Source organism: Anabrus simplex, chromosome 2, assembly GCF_040414725.1.
Source record: "Anabrus simplex isolate iqAnaSimp1 chromosome 2, ASM4041472v1, whole genome shotgun sequence".
Taxonomy (NCBI): domain Eukaryota; kingdom Metazoa; phylum Arthropoda; class Insecta; order Orthoptera; family Tettigoniidae; genus Anabrus; species Anabrus simplex.
Window position 1 is genome coordinate 330,331,240 of NC_090266.1, and position 24,208 is coordinate 330,355,447.

Below are 24,208 nucleotides of genomic sequence, written 5' to 3' on the forward strand. Positions count from 1 at the left end.
CATATAAGAACGTCATATTGAACTTTAGGCCCATTAATGACAGAATGTGTGTTGGAGTAAAAGACCGCTTCTTCAATATTTTTTTTCATATGTACATATGCACCAACAGAAGATGCAGAGTCAGCAGAAAAAGTTATATTTTATGAACAACTGGAACAGAGTTAGCACTAGTGGCAAAGCGAGATGTTAAAGTGGTCATGGGGGATTTCAATGCCCAATTTGTAAGAGGAAGTGCTTACAGGGAACCAGCTGGTAAGGAGAGTTTGCATGAGATTTCAAATGGTGACGGTGTAAGGTTGGTTGATATTGCATATGGATGCGAAGGAAGGATATAAGGAAAGTAACATGGTGCTCCCCTGATAGGATCACAAAACAAAAATTGATTATGTGCTCATAGATGGATGGCATTCATTCATTCATTCATTCATTCATTTAATTACCTTCCACAGACTGTACAATTACATATTTTGAAATATGCCAACAGTATACAAATCGTCAATTGATTTCTTACAATAATGAACATTTTGAAAAAGAGAAAGGGAAAAAAACCACACAAAACAAGAACCCCAAATACCACAATGTTACGACAGCACATCCTAACTTTTAAAAATAATAAGTAATATTAATAATAATATATTTACAAGACAAAATAAAAATCCAGGAGTGTGGTGTTAACAATACGTACATAATGAGACAACATTTTTAAGGCTATATACTACATACTAAGAAAGTTTTTTCTTTTTTCTTTTTCCTAGTTGCTTTACGTCGCACTGACACAGATAGGTCTTATGGCGACGATGGGACAGGAAAGGGCTAGGAGTGCGAAGGAAGTGGCCGTGGCCTTAATTAAGGTACAGTCCCAGCATTTGCCTGGTGTGAAAATGGGAAACCACGGAAAACCATCTTCAGGGCTGCCGACAGTGGGGTTCGAACCTACTGTCTCCCGAATACTGGATACTGGCCGCACTTAAGCGACTGCAGCTATTGAGCTCTGTAAAAAAAAAAGTTTACAAGTTAATAATACCATCATAACCAGCACTTCATCATGTATTCTTCTGTACTACAAGAGCAGCTACTCTGCAGGAGATTTTTTTAAAGCTGTCATAAATAAACTGAAGGGACTAATATCTTTAAACTTATTTGGAAGCGTATTATATAATCTGATTCAGAGAGAGAGAGAGAGAGAGAGAGAGAGAGAGAGAGAGAGAGAGAGAGAGAGAGAGAGAGAGAGAGAGGGGGTGAAGAAGTGGAGTGAGAGATAAGGCTTTTTGCAGATGATGTTATTCTGTACAGGGTAATAAATAAGTTACAATATTGTGAGCAACTGCTGCATTATGACCTCAATCTTGTGAGATGGAGAGTAGACAATAGTATGATGATAAACGGGGTTAAAAGTCAAGTTGCGAGTTTCACGAATAGGAATAGTCCTCTCAGTTTTAATTACTGCGTTGATGGGGTGAAAGTTCCCTTTGGGGATCATTGTAAGTACCTAGGTCTTAATATAAGGAAAGATTTTCGTTGGGGTAATCACATAAATATGATTGTAAATAAAGTGTACAGATCTCTGCACATGGTTATGAGGGTATTTAGGGGTTGTAGTACGGATGTAAAGGAGAGGACATATAAGTCTGTGGTAAGACCCCAACTGGAGTATGGTTCCAGTATATGGGACCCTCACCAGGATTACATGATTCCAGAACTGGAAAAAATGCAAAGAAAATCAGCTTGATTTGTTCTGGGTGATTTCTGACAAAAGAGTAGTTTTACAAAAATGTTGCAAAGTTTGGGCTGTTAAAACTTGGGAGAAAGGAGGCGAGCTGCTTGACTAAGTGGTATGTCTTTATATAATAGCAATAAGTCATTGTTATAACAATAATATAACTGTAATAATAATCACTGTAATAATAATATAATAACTTGTTAATATGTAAAGTCAAATATCATCAATATGGATCCAAAATGATTTACATCACATGTAATAAGTGGAATGACATCAGTAGACAAATAAGTTTGAGTGGTGTCTTTAAAAGTAGGGAAGATCACAATATGAAGGTAAAGTTGGAATTCAAGAGGACAAATTGGGGCAAATATTTGTTTATAGGACGGGGAGTTAGGGATTGGAATAACTTACCAAGGGAGATGTTAAGTAAATTTCCAATTTCTTTGCAATCATTTAAGAAAAGGTTAGGGAAACAACAGATAGGTAATCTGCCACCTGGGTGACTGCCCTAAATGCAGATCAGTAGTGATTGATTGATTGATTGATTGGTAATTGTTTTACTCTTGTGCTCGATAAAAATATTATTTCTTGTTCGCGTCTGGTAATTGTGATTGTCAAAATTCTTTCTGAAGTGATCAATTTTTTTCTTCATGTGTAGAATGCATTGCATGATGTATATGCTTGGTAATGGGAGTATCCATAGTCTCTTGTATAACGGTCTGCAATGATCTAACATGTTACGTCTCGCCATAATTCTAAGAACTCATTTCTGTATTCAAAATATAACATCGAGGTTTGATTCATAGCAGCCCCAGAGACCTATAGCATAAGAGATGACTGAATGGAAATATCCAAAATATACTATTCTAACACATTCTACACTACAACTATTAGACAAAATCCTTAAGACAAAGCAAACAGAAAATTTTTCATCTATATGAACACCTAAACATTTTGTGGTCAACATATTTTCAATTGCATCTGCATTTAATGTAAGGTAATTTTTTGCAGTTTTGTCATGGTAGTTAGATGCCTTGAATTCCATGTATTGGGCCTATTTTTAGGTTCATTGTTAATTTGTTTTTTCTCAACCATGATTCTAACTTGAACAGGACTGCACTGGCTGCAATTTCTATAGACACAGGGTCAGGATTATTAATAATTATGTTTGTATCATCGGCATACAGAAGTGCAGTTTCTACTGGATTATTGTGAGGAAGATCATTCACGTAGATCAAGAAAAGAACAGGCCCCAAAATACTACACTGCGGAAAGCCCAAGTCTATGTTTTTCACCTGAGAGTGATATGTCTCATTATACCCTTTACTGTTACAAGGTGTAATTTCAACAAACTGGGATCGTTTATCCTCTAACCCCAAACTGATATAATTTGTGCAACAATGTTTCATGATCAACAGTATCAAATGCCTTTGAAGTATCAAGAAATAGTCCTATTACAGTTTCATCATTAATCAATAGCATTTACGACCAACTGTGTAAAATGTGAGAAAGCAGGTGTCCTGGAAGTGGATAGTTGTCGAGGTGCATATGGAGATAGTGATCATTACCTGATACAGAAAAAGAATTGCCAAATACAGAGTGATTAAGAGAGCTCTTATACCCAGGTTTGATGATTTTCAGTTAAGAAAGGATGAGAATACAGCACAGCAAGATGCAATGGTTTTGACAAATAGCCTCGATGAAGTGGAAGATTGTACAGGAGAGGGTATTGGAGCAAGGTGGCAAATGGTTAAAGGTATAATATACAAAATGGCCGAAACTGTTTTGGGCAAAGAGAAACAATGAAGAAATCACCACTGGTTTTATGAAGATTGTAGAAAGAAAATTGAAGAAAGGAATGAAGCAAGAAGGAGAATGTTACAAAGATGAACAAGAACTACTGTAGAAGAATACAGGGAGAATAGAAAGGAAGCAGACAAGGAATGTAGGAAGAAAAAGAGAATTTGAGAAACAGTGGATTGAAGAGTTAGAAGAGAGAAAGACTGCTCAGGAAACTAGAGAGTTTTATGTAACCCAGAGCAGTTTTCTCTAAAGATGAGGAGGGAAATCTGATTGGAGGTAAAGATTGAAAGTTAGACAGTTGGGTGGAGTTTTTTAGTGAATTGCTGAATATGGAATCAGGATATGAAGGTGGAGTTGAAAATGGAACGGAAGAGATGGGGCACGAACAAAGAAGAGAAGAGGTGGACTTGGAATCAATCGAGGAACCTACATTGCAAGAAGTTAAAGATGGAATTAAGGCCTTTAAAAACAATAATGCACCTGGAGAAGACAACATTACAGCAGAAATATATCTTTCAAACGATAATGGTATAAGGTTGGTTGATTTTACTAACGGTAGCATGCTTAATAAAAACATGCTTAATAAAAACTAACAAGGTGGTTGCATGAGATTATGAAGAGAAATGGCAAAAAGAGAAAATGCCAGAGCAATGAAATATAGCAATACTCTGCTCTGTACATAAGAAACATGATAAAGCAGACTATGGGAATTATAGAGGAATAGCACTGCTGTGTGTTGCTTGTGAAGTTTTAACAAAAATCATAGCTGGGAGACAGACCCTACATTAAAGAGTATCTAGATTACCAGTGCAGCTTCAGAATTAATAGATCCAATACGGACCAGAATTTTACAATCAGACAGGTCCTTGAAAAATGTTATGAGTATAACATTGATGTTCACCAGCTCTTTATTGATTTTAAACAACATTTTAATGGTATCAGAAAGGCTCAGCTATCGAAGGCAATGAAAGAAGCAGGAATGATACTTGTTGTTTAAAGAGGCCTAACATCTAGGTCATCGGCCCGAGGCAGGAATACGTAACAAACTGACAAGATTGGTTCAAATGACTCTGAAAATTACAATATGTAATGTAAAGGTTGAGGGTACTTTATCAAAAGCTTTTGATCGTAACCAAGAATTGCAACAGGGTGATGTACTCTCCACCCTTCTGTTTAATATTGCCTTGGAGAGGGTAATGCGAATAATACAAGAGATCAACCCACGTGAGACATAGTTTAATCGAGTGACACAAGACCACTTATAGGTGGACCTGCCCATCCTGTTGAAAGTATTCAATCATCAATACGGACCAATTAAATTAATTTCAAATGACACAAGACCTTGCATATGCAGATGATATTTATATGCTATCAAGGAAACAGGATCTTGAAGAGAAGTTGGAAAAACTAGAAAAATATGGGGCTGAGATGGGACTGACGATTAATCAGTCAAAAACTAGGTACATGATAGCGTCTAGGAAAAAGTATAATGAAGCAGAAAAATGTGTGAATTTGAATGGGAAAGAATATGAATGCTGAAAGAACTTCAATTATCTAGGGTCAACGGTAGCTGAAAACAATGATATGAGAGAAATACATGCTAGGATAGCAGCTGATAATAGGAGTTACTTTGCCTTAAGCAAAGTATTTAAAGCAAGAGAACTTGGCAGGAATCTGAAGCCGACTGTTTATCGCATGGTAGTGAGACCTGTAGTGATTTATGGTGCGGAGACTTGGACAATAACACTTTAAAGTGATGAGGAGTTGATTCGGAGATGGGAAAGGAAGCTACTGAGGAAAGTCTATGGACCAGTAAAGGATCGTGGACTCCGGCAAATCAGGAATAATAAAGAAATCAGAGAGCTGGAAAGAAAGCAGAGAGCAGTCAACAGAGAAAAGTGGGTTGAGACTGTCCAGGATGCCAAGGCCCTACATGGGTTGTAGCGCCAAGGAGTAAGTAAGTAGTAAAGGTAGTAAAGTAAGTAGTAAAAGTAGAAAGGAAGGTTTTCAAAGTAGGACTATTAGGCAGTACCATATGGCTGATAAAGCAAGCATGAGGCTGTTTTTAAAAAGTAAACATGGTTGTTGGAAAATGGTAAATAAGATGTAAACAGACTCTGGGATCGGCTAAAAGCAATTGTTGAGGAATGTGAAAACAGGTTTGTACCTTTAAAGATGGTAAGGAATGGTAAAGACCCTCAAGGCAGTATTATTAGAAAGAAAGAAATGGCGTATCTCATTTAGTGCCGGGAGTGTCCGAGGACAAGTTCGGCTCGCCAGATGCAGGTCTTCTGATTTGACGCCCGTAGGCGACCTGCACGTTGTGATGAGAATGAAATGATGATGACGACGACACATACACCCAGCCCCAGTGCCAGCAAAATTAACCAATTAAGGTTAAAATTCCCAACCCTGCCGGGAGTCGAACCCGGGACCCCTGTGACCAAAGGCCAGCACGCTAACCATTTAGCCATGGAGCCGGCAGTATTATTGATTATAACAGACAAATAAAGAGACTACGAAGGAGGTGCAGCAAGGAGAAATTGAAGAAACTTACTGGGAAATTGAATCTAGCAAAGAAGGCAGCTAAGGATAACATGATGGCAAGCAGAATTGGCAGTCATACAAATTTTAGTGAAAAATTGAAGGGTATGTATATGTACTTTAAGGCAGGAACAGGTTCCAAGAAGGACATTCCAGGAATAATGAATGAACAAGGAGAGTATGTATGAGGATCTTCAAAAAGCAGCAGAAGTATTCAGTCAGCAGTATGTAAAAATTGTTGGCTACAAGGATTATGTCCAGATAGAGGAGAAATTGAAGAAACTTACTAGGAAATTGAATCTAGCAAAGAAGTATTAAAAGTATTAAGTATTAAAATTTACATATGATAACAATGATATTTACAATACGATACAAAAGTTGAAAACTAGAAAAGCAGCTGGAATTGATAAGATTTCTGGGAATATACTAATGACAATGGGTTGGGATATAGTACCATATCTGAAGTACTTATTTGATTATTGTTTGGTTGAAGGAGCTTTACCAAATGAATGGAGAGTTGCTATAGTAGCCCCTGTGTATAAAGGAAAGGCTGAAAATTATAGGCCAGTAAGTTTGATATGTGTTGCATGTAAGCTTTGGGAAGGCATTCTTTCTGATTATATTAGACATGTTTGCAAAATTAATAACTGGTTCGATAGAAGGCAGTTCGGTTTTAGGAAAGGTTATTCCACTGAAGCTCAACTTGTAGGATTCCAGCAAGATGTAACAGATATCTTGGATTCATGAGGTCAAATGTACTGTATCGCGATTGACCTGTCTAAAGCATTTGATATGGTGGATCATGGGAGACTACTGACAAAAGTGAGTGCAACTAGACTAGACAAAAGAGCGACTGAATCGGTTGCTATATTTCTAGAAAATAGATCTCAGACAATTAGAATAGGCAAAGCTTTATCTGACCCTGTAATAATTATGAGGGGAATTCATCAAGGCAGTATTATTGGACCTTTACGTTTTCTTATATATATACATTGTAGCGGGAACGCCGCTACGGAAGAGAATTTCGAAGTATGTTTGTTGAACTTCGCTTGAGGTGGAGGATAGGCAGCCTGCCGAACTCAACGACGTACTCGGCGAGTGACGTAGCCGCCTTGAGTGAGTTCTACATAACCATATATGGTCATGTCCCAGCCCATCTGCAAAAGTCTATTTTGCGTTAAAATATTGCTATTTTGACACTGTCATCTTGAAGACCATTATAATAAACGCAACCGTGTACTTTAGGAGTTATAGGGGTAGATAATACCCATGTTCTAGATACTTCCCCACAATCCGGTATAAAAGGAGGGCAATCCGGACTACAAATTCAGTATATGTCACTCCACCGTCTCTGCAGCATGGGTGACGGGAGGAGCGCTACGAGTGCGGACTGAACCTACAGTCAGATAAATCTTTGAAATTCGAGTGTTGCAACTTTGTTATTTTCTTCAAGTGCCGCATTAGGACTTGTACTCCGGTGACTATTGAAGGAAATTAGAATTCTCGTGAGTGTCATGACTTCTCCAGGTAACATGTTTGAACTTGTATTTCGAACTTGTACTTTCGTGGACCGATTTCAGGAACACAGAAATTCTCCGAGTGTGAAAGTTGGACTTGTGTTCTACAACAAAGCTGTGGCAACGTTAACTTTCATGTGAATGGTATGATTTTTTCCATGTACCACATTGAACTTACGTTTCATGACAAACTGTGCAATTTAGGGTATTTTCAAACATTGCGTTCGATTGTGAAAACATGAAATACTTTCCGAGTGCTGCATCAGGACTTGTATTTAGACTCTTGTCAACATAGCAGACTGTGACAACTCAGAGTACACATGCCATGTTCCGAGGGAACATAGAACTTTCCAGTGTTATAAGTGAACTCTCAATTTATGGAGTTGGACTTTTCCAAGTACCATTTTTCTTTAATGATTATTTACTTTGCTTATCGATGGAACAAGACATTTTGAGAGTACTATTTCATTTACTAAGCTTATTGCAAATGTGCCAATGTGTTCCGAACCTTCGTGAACTTTGCATTGAGAACTGTGGTGACTATAATTGGTAACCCTATAGAACATTCTAGTTTACCATGCCTGTGTTAGTAAACTCATGTCATGAACATCGACATTTTACACATTAATTCAACCAATACAAGGTCAAATATTTAGTTCAATCATCCTGTTTTTCAAGTGATGATTTAGGAATGTTTTCGATTCAATGAAGTGTTTGAATCAAGGATTTAGTAACACTTGCCGTATTTCATTGTACGAGTAGATGCAATAATTCAAAGGTCATATCTATTTAACAGTGCTACAAATAAATGGAGTGCCGTATGGAGAACTTGCATGTGAATCACGTCTCAAAGATCGAACCCCGGAACGTGTGCGTCTGGAGAATCGAGAACTCTTAATTCCAGAACTTCGAGAACTTCTCATCCAGGTGGGCATGGTTTCTACCCAGGCCGTATCCAGCACCATCCCAGGGTCCGGAGTTACCAGCCGGCCACGACACTTCAATTCTACTTATGAAGGTGATATTAACTTGACTTCAATGATCAATAAACTCAGATTATTAAAAAATCTCTCAGTTCGATGAACTACACCCCTCCCTGTACCAACTCCAATGTTTTTAAGCCACACCCTAAGATATAGTCAATGCTCATCAAATTAGTGTCGAGCGCCTCAAAGATAAACATTTTTTTCCTGGTACAATATATGATATGAGTAAAGAAGTGGAATCAGAGGTAAGGCTTTTCGCGGATTATGTTATTCTGTAAGAGTAATAAAGGGTGGTGCACGAATAGTTGACATATTTGAAAAGCAAATATAAAATGTAACTTATGTACTATGTTGTTAAAATTTTGCCCATTTCATGGAAATATAGGTACAGGTGACACTGTTGCTTTGTCTCCAAATGCCTGAATACCAGTGAAATTTCTGCCATGGCCGACCGCAGCCGACTCTCCGTTCAGCAGCGCGCCAAAACAGTTATAATTTATTGCGAATCAAAAAAAGTTTCGGCGACACAAAGGAAATTTCGAGCCATATTTCAGATTAGGTGGGCACCAGCAAGGAACACCAACCTTCGCTTATATAGAAACTTTGAAGAACAAGGAAGAAAAGGGACCACGTGCAGCAGCAGTTCGGTCCCTGTGGGTCACCATGCAGCGCAACCCACACAAGTCAACACGGGGAGCTTCACGAGGAAGTGGAATATCGCGCCATTCAGTTCAAAGAATGTTTGTTACACGGTGACCTTCAGTTGTACCCACACAAAATAACTGTACTACACAAGCTCACAGATCTTCAGAGGGAGAAGAGATGGCAGTGCGCCTTATGGACTCAAGATAAAGATGAAGTACTATTTAACACTTGGTTCTCTGATGAAGCCTATTTTCATCTCAACGGGGCAATTAATAAACAAAATGTGCAGTTTTGGACTACAGAAAAACCAGATATTATTCACGAAAAAGAGAAAAACGTATGGTGAAAAAAGTGAGTCTGTCGGTAGCTCTGTCAAGTCATGGGTTAATTGGACCACATTTCTTCAGTCAGACAGTTAATGCACAGTGATACAAGGACATGCTGCGGAATGAATTCATGCCTCAAATTCTCGCTATCCCTATTCAAACGCAGTGGTTTATGCAAGATGTTGCAACACCTCATACAGCTAACTATGTTCTTGAGTTTTTGAGGGGAGTATTTGGTGATCATGTAATGTCTCTTCATTACCCACAGTACAACAATAATTGTGGATTCACATGGCCTCCTTAAAGCTCTGATTTAAATCCTTGCGATTTATTTTTATGGGGCTATTTGAAAGAAAAACGCTTCGCTTCAAGACCTCATAGCCGCATGGAAATGTGTGCTCGGATTGTGCAGCTCTGCAGTGAAATTCATGAAGACCTGTGCCCCAAAGTCGTCAGAAACATGCGTACTCGTCTCAAAGAGGTTATCCGCCGCAGTGGAGGCCACGTTGAACCTGTGATACAGTGAAATGTATTTCCAGGGTACAAGCTGCCTGTGTCAAAATTTCATTGGTGTTTTGTGAAGAAAAAGAAAAAAAAGTTGTTATTCTAAAATTAAATGTGTCAACTATATCTGCGCCACCCTGTAAATACAGTTACAAGATTGTGAGCAACTGCAAAATGACCTCGATAATGTTGTGAGATGGACAGTAGGCAATGGTATGATGATAAATGGGGTTAAAAATCAAGTTGTGAGTTTCACAAACAGAAAAAGTCCTCTCAGTTTTAATCACTGCGTTGATAGTGTGAAAGTTCCTTTTGGGGATCATAGTAAGTATCTGGGTGTTAATAAAAGGAATGATCTTAATTGGGGTAATCACATCAATGGGATTGTAAATAAAGGATACAGATCTTTGCACATGGTTATGACGGTGTTTAGGGGTTGTAGTAAGGATGTAAAGGAGAGGGCATATAAGTCTCTGGTAAGACCCCAACTAGAGCATGCTTCCAGTGTATGGGACCCTCACCAGGATAACTTGATTCAAGAACTGGAAAAAATCCAAAGAAACGCAGCTCAATTTGTTCTGGGTGATTTCCGACAAAATAGTAGTGTTACAAGAATGTTGCAAAGTTTGGGCTGTGAAGAACTGGGAGAAAGAAGGCGATCTACTCGACTAAGTGGTATGTTGCAAGAGACTATCCTAATTTTTTCCGTATTGAAAGTCTGTTAAAAGGAGAACAATAAAACTTTGATTTTCACCTATTCAATACATTAAAAGTTATAAAATTTGGATCTCTTCCTTATTTTATTGCTTAATTGTTAAAACAGGACATGTTTCGTTCATATTTTGAACATCTTCAGCTATAAATATTCTTACAAGGTTAAATTGGTAACACTGTTCTAGAACTTACACTTATAGTTTGCCATTAACAAACTTATCCATAATAAACTTTTTTTTAAAAATCTTAAATATAAAGTGTTTATATATTACATCGTCTTATTGAAAATAATATGACTATTTGTTGAGTTTGAAACTTTAAAACCTTATTCTAATATTTAAAATACAATGCTATTAGTTAGTTTCTGTATAAATACATTTATAATCTGTTAAATTGCTGAATGTCTTAAAATTATTTGTTGTATACACATTAAAACATTTTGCAACAACTGGTGTAAACTTTTTTTACATGTTGTACCACATGGAAATGAAATCTTAATACACTCTCAAAACAGCCGAGTTTAGGCGTGAATATTATTGTTTTTGTCCACAAAATGACAAAACTGATGTGCATTGTCATTTTCTCATTTTATGGACGAAAAGAATAATATTTATGCCTAAACTCAGCTGTTTTGAGAGTGTATTAAGATTTCTTTTCCATATGGTACAACATGTAAAAAAAAAGTTTACACCAGTTGTTACAAAATGTTTTAATGTGTATACAAAAAATAATTTTGAGACATTCAGCAATTTAACAGATTGTAAATGTATTCATACACAAACTAACTAATGGCATTGTATTTTAAATATTAGAATAAGGTTTTAAAGTTTCAAACTCAACAAATAGTCATTATTTTCAATAAGAAAATGTAATATATATATAAACACTTTATATTTACAAGGTTTTTTTAAAAAGTTTACTATGGATAAATTCGTTAACTGCAAACTATAAGTGTAAGTTCTAGAACAATGTTACCAATTTAACCTTGTAAGAATATTTATAGCTAAAGATGTTCAAAATATGAACGAAACATGTCCAGTTTTAACAATTAAGCAATAAAATAAGGAAGAGATCTGAATTTTATAACCGCTTTTAATGTATTGAATAGGTGGAAATCAAAGTTTTATTGTTCTCCTTTCAAGTGGTATGTTCCGAGCTGTCAGTGGAGAAATGGCATGGAATGACATTAGTGGACGAATAAGTTTGAGTGGCGTCTTTAAAGTAAGAAAGATCATAATATGTAAAGTTGGAATTCAAGAGGACAAATTGGGACAAATATTCATTTATAGAAAAGGGAGTTACGGACTGGAATAACTTACCAAGGGAGATGTTCAATATATTTCTGATGTCATTCAAATCATTTAAGAAAAGGCTAGGAAAACAACGGATAGGGAATCTGGCACCTGGGCTATTGCCCTAAATGCAGGAAATAAATAATACAAACCCTATAAATAAAAGTGATATCCAGTCAAATAATAAGGTTATAACAATTGAACTTCTATTTAAATTTAATACTTCTCACTCAATAAAAATCACGAAATCGTATAGGGTCTTCTCGTCTTTCATATTCATTTAAGCCTTTTGACTCAAAAGTTAAATTCTATTTATTACACGGAGACAGTTAATGTTTCGTCAAACCATTCATTCCAGCCTTCAATTAAAAGACTAATGATTATGCTACCTTTGTACGGTCGAAATATCAGTACTGATTGATTGATTGTAAACTCACTAACACACCTTCGAAACACCGCTGACTTCACCTGCTGCCAAACTGTTCCAAGCTGCTGTAACCAACTCAAGAGGAGAAGCCCAGCTGATCACTACAGAAAGAGGATGCAGAGATTGCTGTTCATCTTCATCTATTCAAATCTGGAAGTGATCAATGGTTGTCCAACAAATTTGACTAGTGCTATTTCTAATTTATGTGTAGGGGTAAACTGCCATTTCCACATTTTTAGATATTATTCTGTGAACCCAAGTGTAGAATTAGCCTGGTTCATTTCATTCTGAAAGACTCCAAAGAAGAGTAGTATACTTCCACAATCCATTTTCATTCAGAAAAACTTCAAAATAAAGTTTATTTCCACAATTCCATTTTTTTAAGTAATAATTTATTGCAGCCAATGGCCATACACACAATCATACACAATGATTCCATTTTTCATCCAAAGAAAAGCTCATGTAGTGGTTTACATCCAAAATAATAATAATAATAATAATAATAATAATAATAATAATAATAATAATAATAATAATAATAATAATAATTAGGATTAAGAAAATAAACCATTGAAGCTATTTTTAGAGAGTAGCTACAATAAATAAGAATACACAAAAACTCAAACTACTGAAAAACTATTCTGAGTAGTTTTTACAATAAACAAGATTAAATAAGCATAAAGCACTGACACTAACTCCTATTAGACTCCCTAAGCTAGAAAGCAGCGACAGTTTACACCAATGAAATTATTTTCAGAGGATAGTTACAATAAACTCAACTTAACATAATAATCATTACCTAAAATTTAAGTCTTTTCCGCTGACAAACTTGGCATGAACAATGACCTAGTCTAAACACTACCGGGAATAATATTACATTTTTTTCCCCCCTCTATGTCATTTGGCAATTATTAAGGAACATTTGAATTACCATACAGATGGAAGGGGAAATACTGACAAAAATTTGAATACACCCATATACAACTACTACCCAAGTTTGATGGCATTTCCCCATGCAGTTTAGATTATTTCACTGCTAGATGAGACTCTTTTCTGAATAACCTCAAGAGAACAGCAACCATCCATCACGCGGAACTTATTGATAATGTCTTCTTCAATGTAATCAAATCAAAACTAAAACAAGAAGCACGGAGTATACTACAGTCTGCCCCACCATGTTTGAAAGTCTAAGTATACAAAGTTTGAGACGTTTAGTTTTAGTAACACTTCCTATACTGAGACCTGTGGAATATGTCTCTGTCAAGAAAGGTTTACTAGATGGTGTAAAATATTACTGTAGAATATTTTATTTGTATTCCCTTTATCTATCTAAATTTGGAAAGGTACCTACTGCCTTGTGAATTATTATTATTATTATTATTATTATTATTATTATTATTATTATTATTATTATTATTATTATTATTCTGTGATATTTCTTAGTGTTCTGGAAAATTTTGTCACACGGACTTTCAGAACAGGGTGTGTCGGCCCCTGTCAATTCTAGAAGCATGTCTTTACTAATTTTGGAAGATGGGAAAGTTCGCGTTTAGAGTTAGGTGATGTTCTAGAATATTGTGAAAACATCACGATGTGATAAAGGGTTTTGATTGGTGGATCTGGGTGGTGATGGGAAAACTCCTGTGCTCTGAATGGTCACTCGGTGATCACACCTGGGCCAGCCTTGCCTTCTTAAGACAGTGAGGCAAGATTTTGTGGTCTTTCGCTTTCTCGTCAGTCCAGCGATCAGACGCACGTCGGCGAATCCTCCCTCCCGGGATGGGCTACCTTGAGGTAAGCACTGTTGGTTTCAGTTCCACCTTAATTTATATTTAATGTTCGCTTGTATTTTCACATAGGAGTTTACCCTACTCGTCCAGACTAGCCACTCAATTACTAAGGTGCCTTAGCTTTTCAGCTGGGCCTGCCTGTTTGCTTTGGAGGCATTCCCCTTACCTTTAGTTTTGCAAAACATGTAATTTGTAGATTAATTTAATTTCCCTCGGGGTTTGCCTCTATTAACCCCATATCACTTGATGCATGCTAGTTTTTCCTCTGCCCCGCATCAGAAGTGCTTTTTGTGTAGGAGTAAGTTGAACCGGCCGGTGTGCCAAGTTTCAATATTTCCGATTTCCCCCTATTTCCATTATGTGGCGTGATTGTCAGAAAGTGCGGTAACTTTCATTTAATATTGTATTTGTATCCAGTGGTTCCTCTTAGCCTCAAAACTGTTTTGTAGAAGTTGCATTAGGGTTAAGATATCTTTAGTTAACCTCTTGGCCTAAGGGGAAAGCTCTTGGCAACTACATCTAATTTGTATTTTGGAAATAGCGTAACTGGATTGTTTGGATAAATGGATTTTGTTCCGAATTTTCTTCGTTTTTTTTTTTTTTTTGTTTTTTTTGAAAATAATATTGTGAATCAAGGGATCACCGTTGATTTTTCTGGAAACCCGCAGCCTTCATATCCCAATGACCCTGGTCGGTTTCCCAGACCCGCTCCATATTCCTTTTTCTTAGTCGTCATGTTGCCCAACCTAATGTTCATTTGTTTGTATTGGCGCAGTTCATCTGATGTTTTATTTGGTGCTAAGGTTTTAACGTGCCATGTAATTTAATTTCTTTCCCCTTTTCTTAACTGTGTATCCTGTAACCACTAAACACCGGTTACATATATGAACATCTGCACAAAAATTAACGTTGCTCAACTTATACAGTTTAGAAGAAATGTAACAACCCTAACATATGATGCTCTTGCTCATTATTAGCAACATCATTTGAGTAACTTAATCCTTATTCTTCCCACATGTATATACAAATACATAACATCTCCCACACCAGGCGAGTTGGTCGTATAGTTAGGAGCACGCAGCTATGGGCTTGCATCTGGGAGATAGTGGGTTCAAACCCCACTGTCGGCAGCCCTGAATGTGGTTTTCTGTGGTTTCCCATTTTTACACCAGGCAAATGCTGGGGCTGTACCTTAATTAAGGCCACGGCCACTTCCTTCCCATTCCGAGGCCCTTCCTTGCCACAATACCTATCTGTGTCGGTGCGATGTAAAGCACATAGCATTATGCATTATTACATCTCTCAGACAGAGGGAGGCAAGTCACTTGATGGAAGAGTTTGCGGGAAGAAAGGATCTGTTTCGCGAACATTGTTCATTACTTCCTTGAGCCCAGTAGCTCAGTGACTGCTGATCGAAAGCAGGTGCCCACTCTGCTTGTTTACTTGTTCTAAGTTTATTGTGAATAATAATACGCAACGTTTATCATTTATACTGTTTAATTAGTTGGAACTGCAAACATCCGTGCAGTATGTGTGTACAACTTTTATTATAATTTGGATCCACCTTATTCAATACATAAAAACTGTTGTTGAGATGAAATCACAACATATATTTCAATCAGAACTAGTTTCGACGCCCTTCTGCGTCATCATCAGCTGATATAGGTTCTTGGAAAAATTGGCAATCACATAAGTTTATCGACGTGAAATTGAACACAATTTAAAACCATATTAACAACTTAAAACTGTGTTACGATTATACTGTCTCAAAGTCCATATTTTCTACAAGTCCGAGACTTGCGAGTCTTAAACCATAAATTGATGAAAAGATATGCAAACCGGTTTGCTCGCTTATAAAATAACATGGATTTAAAAGAAACACAACTTAAAAATAAAAGTCTTGAAGAAACATTGGCTTAATTTATCACATTTCTTAAAACGTGACGTAGAATCATAGTAAAATACTTCAATAAAATCTTCAGAGTCGCTTTAATGGAGCAATCCTAGTGAGATGCAAACGAGTAATCGGTCCTTTAAGACGTTAACAAGTACAACGTTCCCAGTTCAATGCAGACCTGCAATAATAGGAATGTAATAAACTATCACTTAACTGAAGAGGCAATATATAAAATTACGTCTTATAACGTAAATGTTTTTACGTGACTCACCTCAAAAGATCGCTGTCCATGCGAAGCACAATGAAGCCTAGCGAGCAGTGTTATGATAGTAATCAAGTGTCCAAGGTTGGTTGGGACTGAAGGGGGGAAATAGGGGAAAGTGGGAGGAGCAACTGAGGAACGGCAACTTGTTGGAGCTCCGGAGGGCGGGGTCATAAAAAGCAACTAGTAAAGCTATTACGCATAATATGAAACACCGTCCTATTGAACGGGATATGTACATTTTTAAAAAACTCAATAAGGAAATCAAATAGAATATTTGATTTTTCAGAAATTTCATTTAAATTAAGGTTTGGATTAAAATACTGTTCCAGGTGTATATAGCAACCCTCTGTAACATCCAGCAAACTTCCTTTTCATAAGTTCTCCAAGATCTCAATGTCCTGTTCTATAGACGTGAATTTATGCTTTAGATCATGTACATGCTGACCTACCGTGGAAAACCTGTTAAATTTTATGGCATTAGTATGTTCCGTGTATCTAATATTAAAACTTTGTCCTGTTTGACCTAGATATGTGCACCCACAGTCGTTACATTTAAATCTATACACACCCGATCTGGAATATGGGTTTGATCTATTAACTGAGGCTGAATTGTGCAATACAACTGTATTATTATTATTATTATTATTATTATTATTATTATTATTATTATTATTATTATTATCAGTACGAAACAAAACCTTGACATTATGTTTCTTGAAAATATTAGTAAACTTATATATATCCTTATTATAAGTAAATATTGCGAACACCTTTGGATTAAGTTTGTCTTTGGGCAAAGTGGTTTGTAAACGGCACCTGAACTTGTTGATGATACGTTCAATAAAGCATTCACTAAAACATTAACCTTAGCCATTGAACGGATTATATTGAGTTCTTTATTCAAATTAGCTTTTGTCATGGGGATCCTAAAAGCCCGTTCTACTAAACTATAGTATGTAGAGTTTTTTTTGACTCTGTGGGTGTTCTGAGTCTTGTCTAATAGCGACTGCTGTTTGGGTAGGCTTTCTAAAAATACTATAAGCAAAAGATGAATCCGATCTGTTGATTTTTAAGTCAAGAAAATTAATTGATTCATTACTTTCTGACTCTTACTAGCAATGGCGATGACAGAATTGTTTGCACTGAATATTTTCAGAATAACTTTCCTTACTAGTTTTATGTCGCACCGACACAGATAAGTCTCATAGCGACGATGGGAGAGCAAAGGGCTAGGAGCAGAAAGGAAGCAGTCGTGACCTTAATTCAGGTACTTGTTGAAATAGATGAAATCATAAAATGAACCATTTGGCATGAAACAACTCAAAATTTATACAAAAGTGGCTCCATATTTGATGTCATACTTTGTCAGCATCATATTTGGGTTACACACTAAGCTTCAACAACATCTTAAAGAGTGATAAAATTGTTCTATAATTCATTATCATCATCTTGAATTACTTCACCAGAAATTCTAGTGTCTTCAACTGCCTTCTTTGAACGAATGTCCTTCAAGAGCACATGATCAACAATGTTAGAAAGGGAAATTGGTTCCCGTTTGTAATAAACTGCCATGTACAGTAATTCATAACATTGGCCAATTTTTAAAAGTTATTAGTTCCCTGTTTCATCTAGAAAGTTTGGGGTAAAGAGGTCAACAGTTCCAAGCATTTCATTCATCTAAAGTCTGTATGATAATTAGTCTGGATGTGGTGTCTATGTTCATGTGTTTATTTGTAATAATTGTGCAAGGACTGTGAAGGCCTATTAATATTCCAGAATTTGTCTCAAATTTCAGAAAACTATTTGCTTCCCTTAGCCAACATGTTAATGAAAAATAAACATTACCTTAAAGCTCCACATGCATTTCGATAGACATCCGGGCTTTCATGACTTAGTAGCATAACAAGAGGTGGTATTCCTCCCAATGATCTAGTCTTTTGTTTGTTGGGATCATCCATATAACATAAATGCTGTAGGTACGCAGCTGCATTGGCTTTTATAACATTGTTCGGGTTATTAAGGAATCCAATAACTTCTGTGAGATTCGGATCTCTCCATCGCATCCCTGAAAGTAGACAAAATATCATTCATGTTTAATTACAGTACAATAATTATGAAAGAAATGATAATGATACAATGAACTTACAAACATGATAATGTCATGTGGCCTCTGGACAAGCCCATACAGGCCTATTTAGGCAACACCCATGTGTGACCAAGCATGTCTACGTGGAAGGTGATTATTATTATTATTATTATTATTATTATTATTATTATTATTATTATTAAGGTGCAGACTTCTATGACATGTCATTTGTTCCAGGGTTTTATTATTATTTCTAACTATATAAAAATACTAGCTGATGTACCCGTGCTTCGCAACGGGATTCTCATAAAGACTGACTTTGTGGTTTTACTAACTGAAATCAACATAGGTCATTACAAAAACGTAAGTATGAATGTAGCGATTAAAAGCAATGCTATCATATAAAATACTCTATCAAATGGAAAGCCGCACGTTTTATCACTTTTAACGAACAGTGCTGCGGTTAGATTGCGGTGCCAATCTAATAGTCCAAATTTCCAGAGCTGGGATGACCAGGTCGCAGATTGCCATGAACACTCATCTGCCATTATTCAGCTAAATATGCACACTGTTCATTCCAATCAGTGCCTCAGAGTTGGGATTGAATAGCCCAAATGCTATGATGATCCAGTGTGTTACGTACCAGTAGTATCAGAAAATTTATAAACCAGGGGAATGGAATGCTAAAGAAGAACGTTATCTAACTCCCCAGTTACTTCCCATCAATATTCAGGCAGGCTGTTACACTCTGTACGACTGGGCGAGTTGACCGTGTGGTTAGCGGTGCGCAGCCGTGAGCTTGCATCCGAGAGATAGTGCATTCGAACCCCATTGTTGGCAGCGCTGAAGATGGTATTCAGTGGTTTCCCACTTTCACACCAGTCAAATGCTGGGCCTATACCTTAATTAAGGCCTAAGGCACTCCTAGTCCTTTCCTATCCCATCGTCGCCATAAAACCAATCTATGTCGGTGCGACGTAAATCAAATAAAAAATACTCTGTACGCAGCAGTAATCCTATCTACCGGAGATGAGGGGCAACAGAAGACACAAAGCACACCATGACAAACAATGGTCAATGTAATGTTATTGTTGATCAATGTTACGAGCTTTCTATATTGTAGGCCTACACATTTAGTTTTCTTTCGACTTTGTGATTTGTAAAATATTTTATACCGTAAACTGTAGTTTCTTATTCTCCGACTTTACATACCGATTTTCATTAAATACGGTTTACCCATTTTCTCGTTACTCGGCGCTGATATGGACTTACTGTAGTAACAAAACTCCAAATTCATTAATATCTTTGTGATCATAGCCAGTACGGTAACAATGTATGAGACATGAATAATAAGAAATTTAATACTGTATAACCTTAGTTATGTAGCATTCATCGATTACACCTCTAATAAGAAATATTTGAGAATTACATTTTAGGCCTTCCCCTAAACTACCATTTCACTCAGAGTGAATGAAATAATTTACAGCCTAGACTATAGCGACTTATTTCCTGACTTTGCATACCGATTTTCGTCACGATAGGACTACTAATAACAACAATATTTGAGAATTAAATTTTAGGCCTTCCCCTAAACTACCATTTTTCTAAGCGTGAATACAATCATTGACAGCCTAGATTGTAGCAATTTATTCCCCAACTTTGCATACCCATTTTCTTTAAAATACGACCACTAATAGCATAAATAGTTGAGAATTCAATTTTAGGCCTTCCCCTAAACTACCATTTCAGTCAGCGTGAGTAAAATGTTTTATAGCCTAAATTGTAGAGGCTCATCCCCCGACTTCACATACCGATTTTCATTAGACCACTAATAGCATAAATAGTTGAGAATTCAATTTTAGGCCTACCCCTAAACTACCATTTCACTCAGCGCGAGTAAAATGATTTACAGCCTAGATTGTAGAGGCTCATACCCTGACTTCACATACCGATTTTCATTAAATTCTCTTCAACCGTTTTCTCGTGATGCGTGTACATACATACATACATACAGACAGACAGACAGACAGAAATTACGGAAAAGTAAAAAGTACATTTTCTTGTTACTATGGACATGACCGATACAGAAATACCATTATTTTCAAATTCTGAGCAATGTACAGACAAAACTCTTATTTTATATATATAGATATGTGTAAGTCTTCTGAAGGAAATAGTGGGGTATTAATTTTGCCTTAAGTCATATTTTGGACCTTTTCGAGATACTGGTCATATATTTCTGCTTAAAGCTATAAATAGCCATATTTTTCTCATTCTTCTTCCCATTTGTACTGTGTTGTTTTATATACCTTACGTACAGGTTGCAGATGTTTTGAATATCTTGCAGTATTTGATGTCAAGGCAACCGAAATACCTCTACTCAAGCCGAGGTAATTAGTCTCCCAAGGCAGCTAAATCAACTATGAAAGTTGTTGTAGTTGTTGTGCCTCTTCCGAAGTAACTCCTCTTCTTCCAGCCAACATGATCCCCCGCAGGGCCTCTCAAAACATATGAAACATGGGTGACTCTCCAGACTGCTGGGTGTTACCATTGCTGTTATGTAACTTGAGGGTTTGTCCTGTATTTCCATGCTCTGACCTGCATATTGTAATTTGTGAATAACAGACATCCAAGAATTGCTCATTTTTTAGTCTTGCTATAATTTATATTGTTTGGGTATTTCTTAATTTCTATAGCCGCTAAAATTTTCCAGGGAATAGCTGCCAAAATTTTGGTTCTGTCAAATGAAATTTTGTGTTATGTTTTACAGGAATGCTTTATTACAGCTGAAATTTCCATGTCTTTGTTCTAGGTGTGATGGATATGTTCGTTAAGTCGGGTAGAATTCAGCTGCTTTGTTTCGCCTGTCTAGCAGGCACTGCAACTACATTCGATGTGGTAGACTCCAGGGGTGGCAGATAATGAGTTAACTTCCAGCATGGTTTGTAAAGGGTCTTGATGTCATATTTGTCAGTATTTGCCAAATCCTGCCTGTTATGTTTCTGATGTCTATGAGACAATTATGATGATTACTGATGTTCAAAGGGGCCTAATATGCAGGTCATCGGCCTAATGTGTAAAAGTATTGCCATATTTGGATGGGTTGGTCCTGTCTCCTCTGTGTTTGCCTTCTCTTTACTTTGTTCTAATTTCCTAACCACTCGTCAGATGGAGTTCTATTGTTACTCTGTTCAGCTTTGTGTACGTCATGTCAAAATTCCTCCCCCTAAACTTAGCTGGCGAACAAACAAACCCAAGCTCCAAGGTCCCTGAAGAAAATGCGACATGTGCTGCTGAATGCAGACATTCCCTACCAGTTACTAGTAAGGGCTATGAAAAAGAAGCAGCAATACAGAAAGGGGTGAGGCAAGGCTGCAGTTTGTCCCCCTCCCCCTCCTTTTCAATGTTTATATGAACAGGCAGTAAAGGAAATCAAAGAAGAATTTAGAAAGGGAATCACAATCCAAGGAGAGGAAATCAAAACCCTGAGATTTGCAGATGATATTGTTATTTTATCTGGAACTGCAGAAGATCTGGAAAAGCTGCTGAATAGTATGGGAAGTAATGGAGTGCAGTCGTACGAACTCAGGTGATGCAGGAAATATTAGATTAGGAAATGAAGTCTTAAAGGAAGTGGATGAATATTGTTCCTTGGGTAGTAAAGTAACAAACAGTGGCAAAAGTAAGGACATAAAATGTAGGCTAGCAAAAACAAGAAAGACCTTTCTTAAGAAAAGAAATGTGCTCACTTCGAACATAGGAAATAGACGTTTTTGAACACTTTCATCTGGAGCATGGCATTGTATGGAAGTGAAAATGGACGATAACTAGCTCAGAAAGAAAAAGAATAGAAGCTTTTGAAATGTGGTGTTACAGAAGAATGCTGAAGGTGAGATGGATAGATCGAATCACAAATGAAGAGATACTGAATTGAATGGGTGAGAGGAGGTCCTTGTGGCTAAATTTGATGAGAAGAAGAGACAGAATGATAGGACACGTCGTAAGACACCCAAGACTTGTGCAGTTGGTTCTTGACGGAAGTGTAGGTGGTAAGAATGCAAGGGATACACCAAGGTATGAATATGACAAACAGATTAGAGCAGATGTACAATGCAGCAGTTATGTAGAAATGAAAAGGTTAGCACATGATAGGGTAGCATGGAGGGCTGCATCAAACTAGTCTATGGACTGATGACTCAAACAACAACAACAACAACAACAACATGTATGTAATGTTATTAGTGTAGAGAAAAAAGACCGGCCTGAAGTTTTTCTTCTATCATGTTAAGTTCTGGTTAAAGTAAATCATACCACCATTGCAGTGCTGCTTGATGATGCTATGAAGCTACTCTGGCCAGCAGGTGTAAAGAGGTAAACATTCCATTGCTTGTAACTGACACTGTCCCATACATGACCAAGACACAAAGGACATCAACTATTTTACCCCAAAATGCTCCATGTTACGTGTCTCATGCATGGTTTGCATAGAATGGCAGAAGAGATTTGAAGCAGCTACCCCAACTTGGACATGTTAATTTTTAACATGAAGGAAATCTTCCTGAAGGCTCCACTTTGAGTAACAGAAGATGAAGGAAACAGCTCCTCCTCTACCTCTTCCTCCTCAACTTATCCGTACTCACTGGGGGGCGGGACATGGCTCAATCACTCATCTTGAAACTGCAGGGCCTTCCTCTTTGTGATGCACTGGAAATTGTAAAACAAATTGAGGATGATCTAAAGCGAGCAAAGGTAAAAGCAGTAAAAAATTGGGAAGGATGCTGTTGTCTAATGTAGGTTATTCTACACTTCGCAACATAAGTGACATTCTTTGCTCGAAGCAAAACTGGAGGATTCTGAACCAGAATTTTTCCTGGATGAAATAAGTTTATTCAAATTTGCTCCCCTAACATCATAAGATGTCGACCAGACTTTATACAGGTATAAGAACATCCTATCTCACAACTGAAGAGGCTTCCAGTTAGCCAAATTGAAAACACAATGACACCAAGGGGCCTGGTTAACACTCAATATCTCATCCAATGGGTGAATCATGATAAACAGTATCATTTGCACTTACTCCATATGAAATACTGCAAAGAGGTTAAGAATTGAACCCCAGCTTTTGGCATGCAAGCTAGTGATTATGCATAGTATATAAACACCTCTCCTAGCCTACCAGCCAACATTCTGATAGTGAAATGTTTCTTGTAGTTCCCCCCACTCTCACCAACAGGACTCAAACCAGTTAACCAAGGTATCAGATCATACAAAGACCTTAATGATTATGGCCACTGGGTGGGCTAATATAAAATGGACATTGGATCTAATTCACAATGCCTTATCTTTGGCAAAATAATTAAAACATGAATGAAAATGCAACAAAATTCAATAAAGCTTAATATTAAAAGTGAGATCACATATAATAAGAATTTAAAAGCTAAAAACTAATTTGAATCATAGAACTAGTAGGGGTAAAAAAAAATTTAAAAAAATTTAGATTAAAAGAGTTACTAAAAATAAAATCCATTTACAGTAAAACAAAAGTTTAAAAATAACTGAAAATGTCTGTTAAAAACTATAAAATAAAAGCCCAAAATTTTAGACTACAGCACAGATTAGCCAGGTCCCTATCCTCTGCAAGGATGTGTACTACAATCAGAAGGGCACCACAACTAAACATCAGAGGAGGTCT

General features: G+C 36.9%; 1 protein-coding gene across 5 annotated transcripts in view; it reads right to left on the reverse strand.

Moving 5' to 3' along the window:
* p120ctn (adherens junction protein p120) overlaps nt 1–24,208 on the reverse strand; it is a 914,089-nt gene that overhangs the window by 505,199 nt on the left and 384,682 nt on the right. For all 5 annotated transcript variants that reach the window (XM_067140690.2, XM_067140688.2, XM_067140689.2 and 2 more), the window contains exon 8: nt 18,276–18,495. In XM_067140690.2, the coding sequence (XP_066996791.2) occupies nt 18,276–18,495 (220 nt within the window). The remainder of the gene's footprint in view (nt 1–18,275; nt 18,496–24,208) is intronic.